The 6,913-nt window shown below is 30.8% G+C and overlaps 1 protein-coding gene across 1 annotated transcript; it reads right to left on the reverse strand.

Moving 5' to 3' along the window:
• Positions 1–5,356: 5,356 nt before the first annotated feature.
• On the reverse strand, positions 5,357–6,525 carry LOC124942914 (FCS-Like Zinc finger 15-like). The gene is made up of 2 exons (XM_047483487.1): positions 5,970–6,525; positions 5,357–5,897 (listed from the first exon to the last, which is right to left on the reverse strand). Exons 1-2 carry the CDS (start codon positions 6,149–6,151, stop codon positions 5,660–5,662), a joined length of 420 nt encoding a protein of 139 aa, XP_047339443.1. The 5' UTR covers positions 6,152–6,525; the 3' UTR covers positions 5,357–5,659.
• Between the last annotated feature and the right edge of the window lie 388 nt (positions 6,526–6,913).

The raw sequence follows: 6,913 nt of genomic DNA on the forward strand, positions 1-6,913 counted from the left end.
TTCAATTTTGCAAACACCTTTTGAATCATTCATAAGATAAATAACTCAATAAATCTTTCTTATAAATATTTGGCATTTGCCTATGCATATTGAAGAAATATCAGGGTAAAATGAAGAACTTTTGACATATCTTAATGTTGGTAGCACTGAGAGAGATTTAGAAGTTGTTGTTAAAGAGTTTTAAATTGTATCTAATTAAACCTATATAGGCATTTTCTCATTTACATTCGATAACATTTTTCAAATTGAGAATTTTTCTAAAATTTAGACTAGTTCTTTGTTGAATCGTATAAACAAATTTTAAGCAATAATGAAAAATTTATTTTATTTACTTTACTGAATCAATAAAATGTTTCCCAAAAGATTTATTTGGAAGGTATAAAATACAAATTAGAGTTTTTTCTACTTAAATTGAAAAAAAAGCAAGTGTCTTAGTGAAAACAAGTGAAACGAAATAAACATTTTTTTAAAGCCCATTTGTACGTAAAGTAATACTCTCGAAAACACATGTATCACCACGTAAAGAAATAGAAAAAAGTTATTGAAATCTCGATAATGGAATGAATAAGCTTAAAAGATTCGAACGATTTAAGTGTCCAGAAATAAAAGAAAAATTATTTGTATTAAACTACGAGAAGCACTTTATTATTCTACATATATGGATCGTCCAATTCTTATCATTGAAATCATCTTCATAAGTTTGAATCCTGTCTGGGGTGAGAGAGGAATAACTATTGTAGAAGTGTTGATATTAAATAAAGATGTACTTTTAACCTTTATTCTTTCTTTTTGTTTTAATTATTGTACTAAACTTCTTTGAATAAAATAGTATAGAAACGGTTCAAATTTTGGGATAAAACTCTTAATGAAGAAGCTCTTACCAAATCAAAATTTCTTTTAGGCCAAATCAATGAAAAGTTGATACCAAAGAAGCCCTATATTTGACAAATAAAAAGTTAACCCAAAGATTGTCCTTATGAGCAAGGATATGTGAATGAATGGTAGCAAGAAGCCCCACATTCATATGTTGGACTTTTACTAAACCCCAAACCACCTTTGAACGACATAAATTGTCCCAATCTTTGTAGTAGTTAGAGGTTTTTCTGATTTTGTGGCCCACTAGAATGCTCTACAACACTTGTCAATTTACTTATAAGTTGAGCATGGGAGTACATGAGATAACTTAGCTGATGATGATAGAAACTATCTCTTCCAATTTTAAAGATTTAACAGCATGTTCTTGATAATAAAATCCCATTAAATCAATTTTTGTTTGATATCTAATGCACTATCTAATTCTGGTCCCTTTCCGAAGATTAAGTGTGGAACGAATACCTCTAACCTCCAAACCGGTTGCGATTAAACAATTTACCCGAAAATTGACAAAACATATCGAGAAGAATCCTTTGAAAAGTAATGGTAGAAGAACTGTTCGCTAGTTAAATAAGGAAGACAACATTAGAAAAGAACTTACCTGAAACAGGGATGGCCTCCTTTGTAGTCTTGATTCCATGAATCAAGTTGGAACTCTTTGTTAGATTTTTTTTATCTTGTTTTAGTCTTATTTATCTGTAGTTTTCTTTAGTCAAGATCTATAATCCTCAATATTATATTATGTTTATCTAAACTAAACAAGATCATGTTTCTCTATGTCAATAAGTCGAGATGATAAACTAAGCGGGAGCGTGTCTGGTGTTATTGCCCAAAACTTTTGAGTTATTATAAGTTGGATCTTCCAATTCTATAGACCGTCTCTTTTGCTTCTCTCTAATGATAGAGGTTATGAGAAATGAAGATATCTATGAATCGGGGACCACAACCCTATTTATATTGTCTTTTGTTTATTATTTAATCTATCATAAATAATAAATAAATACCCGATTTTCACATATAATGAATCGTACCACACTAATAACAAAACATGACTTAACTCAATAACTAAAATACTTTTGTAGATCACTTTATTAATTGGGTTCCGAATAAACAATAGCCCAAACACATTATTTATATATATTAGTTTAATAAATCTAACAATCTCCCACTTGAACAATCTAGGTAATTAAATGTGTTCATCTTTATGCACAAATAATGTAGCTATCATATTTTAAAGTCACTTCAAATCAATCTCATCCACTAATTATATAAACATTGAACCAAAACGGTTTTAATTATACTAGTTCGTAATTCAACCCATCAATGATCACGAATATAAATATAACTAAATGGAATAGATCATAGTACATATGTGTAGCATAGAAATGACATTTAATGTGATCAATCATGTAAACTTTTAATTGGTCCCTAATGAGATCAAAGTTTTCAAGAAAATAGAGTGTAACAAAATTCTTTATTATCCATAAGCTATATATATATATATATATATATATATATATATATATATATATATATATATATATATATATATATATATATATATATATATATATATATATATATATAAACTCCCACTAACACTCAATATCTTTAAATGATATAACACTCATTCGAGCATTATGCTCCAAAAAGACCTTAGTAGTCTCTTAGTTAACGGATCCGCAATCATAGAGTTTGTATCAATATGTTCTATATATAAATGACCACTCTGAACTCTTTTTTTAACAACTAGAAATTTGACGTCAATGTGTTTTGACTTAGTTGAACTCTTATTGTTGTTTGAATACATGACTGTTGATTTATTGTTACAAAATAACTTTAATGGTCTTTCCATTCCTTCCACAATTTCCAGTCCAATGACAAAATTCCTCATGACATGCTATAAATTCAGCGTTCATAGTAGAGGAAGCTATGATTTTTTGTTTAACACTCTTCCATGAAATTGCTCCTCTAGCAAGCATGAAGATATAACCTAAAGTGGATCTTTGGTTGTCTTAGTATCCAGCAAAATTCGAATCTGAATATCAAACGATCTCTAGTTGGTCCTATTTCTTATATGTGAGCATGAAGTCTTTAGTTCTTTTCAAATACCTCATAACCCGCTTGACTGCTATCCAATGATCCATACCAGGGTTACTCAAATATCTTTCCAACATTCCGACAATGTATACTAAATCTGGTTGAGTACAAACTTGTGCATACATCAAACTCCCTACTGCAAATGCATAAGAAATTTTATGCATTTCTTTAACTTCAAGATCATTCTTAGGGAATTGTTGAAGACTAAATTTGTCTCCTTTAACAATGGGGCAATTCCTGATTTACATTCATGCATGCCATATCTCTTTAGCACATTTTTAATGTAGCTCTTTTGTGACAATCCAAGTATAACTCGAGAGCAATCTCGATGTATCTGTATTGCTAATACAAAAGAGGCATTACAAAGATTTTTCATCTCAAACTTAGTTGAAAGAAATCTCTTAATTTCATACAGTAAACCAATATCATTGCTATCAAGTAATATATCATTAACATATAAAATCAGAAAAATATGTTTGCTCCCACTAAACTTTTGGTATACACAATCATCAATTGCATTACTCTCAAAACCAAATGAGATAATGATTTCATGAAATTTTTGATACCATTGATGAGAAGCTTGTTTAAGACCATATATGAGATTCTTTAGTTTACAAACCATTTTGTTTGGTTCTCCCTGCACAATATTTTTGATTGGTTCATAAAAATTGTTTCATCAATGTTACCATTTAGAAATGCAGTCTTAATATCCATTTGATGTATCTCAATATCAAAATGCGCTTTTAATGCCATAATCGTCCTAAAGGAGTCCTTCGTCGAAACAGGGGAAAATGTTTATGTAAAATCAATACCTTCCCTCTATATGAAACCCTTTGCAACAAAACATTCCTTAAATATTTCTATATCACCCTTTAAATCCCTTTTGATTTTAAATATCCATTTACAACCAATATGTTTCGCACCTGCAGGTAATGATACTAGATCCCAAACGTTATTGTCTTTCATGGACTTAATTTCTTCATTCATGGAAATAATTCATTTATGAGAATTCGAACTATGCATTGCTTGATGTAAGTTGATATGATCATCTTTCATCATCTCAACGCCTATCCTCATGTTCTTGGAGAAATACAACATAGTTATCTAAAATAACATTTTTCTTTTCTCTTGTGGATCTTCGTAATGGAAATTGTTCTTGAGATTGTTGAATTGGTTCTTCAGGAATGTTCACCTCATTTTCAATGAGAAGATTTGTATTAATGTTTTGATGTTCTGAAATTGCTTCTAGATTAATATCATAGATAAATTCATGACTATCGTGAATAACAATAGTATGAATATGAACAAATTCCTTTTCAAATACAAATTCTTAATATCTCTCCCCTCAAACTCAAAATCCTCGAAGGAACATCGCATTTTCCGTCTTAAAAATAGTTTTATTATTGGGAACAAAAAATGTGTAACCCCTCGATTTCTTAGATTATCCATTAAAATAACAACTAACTGTTTTGGAGTCCAATTTTTTTCACGGGGCTTATAAGGCCTTGCTTTTGATGGACATCCCCAAATATGAAAATGCTTTAAGACTGGTTTTTTACTAGTCCAGAGCTCATAATGAGTTTTAGTTGTTGTTTTAGTTGGAACTCTATTGAAAATATAATCTTCAGTCTTTATTGTTTCTCCTTAGAGAGATTCAGGAAAGGTAGAATGAGAACATGCTTCTTACCATATCCTTAAGAGTTTTGTTTCGTCTTTTAGATACTCCATTCATGCTAGGAGAACTTGACATAATGTATTGTGATATAATTCCATATTCCTCTTGGAATTTAGCAAATGTTTCTTGACGTTGTTTTCCCGATCCATCATATCAACCATAATATTCACCACCGCGGTCAGATTTGTCGACCTTAATTCATTACCAAGCTAATTTTCTACTTCATCTTTGTATGCATTAAAAACGTACCGTGCTTGTAACTTCTTATTGATGAGGTATATGTAAACATATTTTGAATAATTGTCTATGAACGAAATAAAATATCGTTGACCATTTCAAGAGGCCATAAAGAATGACCCACATATATCAATATGAATGAGTTTTAAGACGTTTGTAGTTCTATTGACACTCATTTGTCTTACATTTATTTGATACACATAATTATTTAACAATAAATTCGTTAAAATTCATTATTCATACTAATTTATACGTTAAAAAAGTAGTAACATTTTTTTCACAAAGGTTATTTATTTGCAAGAAATAAATTAAATCTCTTACTAGCACTCAACCCTCTTCTAATTGCTTAAAACCACATTCCAATCTATCATATAAATATACATATAAAATGGACAGAAATAATTTATAATAAAAGAAAGCCAATAAAAGTGTAGATAAAGTTAACTAACTTATTTGAAATCCAACAATAAATTAAAATTAAAAATATTTCTTTTAATATAGCTAACAGATTTAATAGACTTTTACCCACTCTATCTATTTTCATAGACTAGATCGATTAACTACAACCCCCACACAAAAGAAAAAAATTACTTCCAGCATATCATAAAATGACACAACTACCCTTTCACTACACGACAAGAAAACAGAAGTGAAGACAGGTAAAACGGTACAAACCAAAACCAATGAGCTGAAAGAAAACATTATCATCAATTTCCTTCTGCATTTAAAAAAAAGGGTAAATCTGGAAAATATTATTCATCCTCCTCATCAGTACTACCCAGAACCGTTGGCGGCGCCTTCTCTGTTCCTCCCTTTACGACTGCCGGAGGAGGATGTAGCACCGGCAGCTCCCGATGAAGAAGAATAAAAAGACGCCGTTGGCGACGATATCATGGCGGCAAACCCACAGTTCTCTTTCAGATGAGAGCTAGAAACGATGTCGTCATCTTCTTCTTCATCCATAAAAATCTGCCTGCATCTGCATTCCTCGCTACAGAAAGCCCTATCTCCTCTGCCATGATCATAAACGTTCATTAATTATGCTTAAAAAATGGAAAGAAGATCCGGTGGCCGGCAAACTTACTTGTACATGTAGATATCTTTGGAAGGCAAGAGTTTCCGGCGACAGAGAGAGCAGTTATCGAGAAACCCAGAACCGGCGGTGATCGGAGATTTGATTATGGATGATTTGTTGATAACTTGTGGGTTTCTCCTCATAATACCCTTTTGGTTGGGTGATTCAAGAACGATGCTAAGACCCACCATCTGTTGTTTCTATTTCATTGTCTGGGTTTTGGGATGGATTTGATTTTGTAGGTGGAAGTTCAGTAATGGTGGTTACTGCTTAGTAACAGAGGCGGCGATATGCATACAGTAATTGATAAGAGAGAGAGAGAGGAAAACGACGAAAAGAAACGTAAGCGGACGATTTAGCCTTGTAGTGCTGGTTAGCTGCCACGTAACCCCAACCTCTATTCAATGTAATATACTTTTTTCTTCTTTATTTTTTTACTTTGTGCTTTCTCTTTTTTTTACTCATTTCTCTTTTGTCTCGTCTCACATGTACGGTTATGATTATTTTGATAGAATATGTATATTAAGTCCTTCAGTTTGTCATTTATATTCAAATTTCATTGAAATCAAAGTCTAGGAAATTGCATGCTTATTTGGATAGAATATGCATATTATGTCCTTAAGTTTTTCATTTATATTCAAATTTCATTGAAGTCAAAGTCTTAAAAAATTTAAAGTTATTAAATAAACTAGCATTAATCCCATATATTTTTACTTATTTATTTATAATCATTTTAGCTAAAATTAAATTATTCAAATTAAATTATTTTAAAATTGGTTTTAGTTTGTAAAAATGAAGTTTAATCTAAACCTAATATTAACATATATTTTATCTATTCGATACTCACTTAACCCCTCAATTGACCCCTCATCTTGTTACTCACACTTTTTCATGTCTCTTTTATCCCTCGACAAACCACTCATTAATCTTAGTCGACCTCAATTAATGACACA

The sequence above is a fragment of the Impatiens glandulifera genome, chromosome 6 (assembly GCF_907164915.1).
Source record: "Impatiens glandulifera chromosome 6, dImpGla2.1, whole genome shotgun sequence".
Lineage (NCBI taxonomy): Eukaryota > Viridiplantae > Streptophyta > Magnoliopsida > Ericales > Balsaminaceae > Impatiens > Impatiens glandulifera.

Excerpts from the sequence above, each read along its gene's own strand:
- LOC124942914 (XM_047483487.1), bottom strand. The coding sequence starts at position 6,151 with ATGGTGGGTCTTAGCATCGTTCTTGAATCACCCAACCAAAAGGGTATT. Across the intron at positions 5,898-5,969 it reads AAAGATATCTACATGTACAA|AGGAGATAGGGCTTTCTGTA; the intron begins GTAAGTTTGCCG and ends TGATCATGGCAG.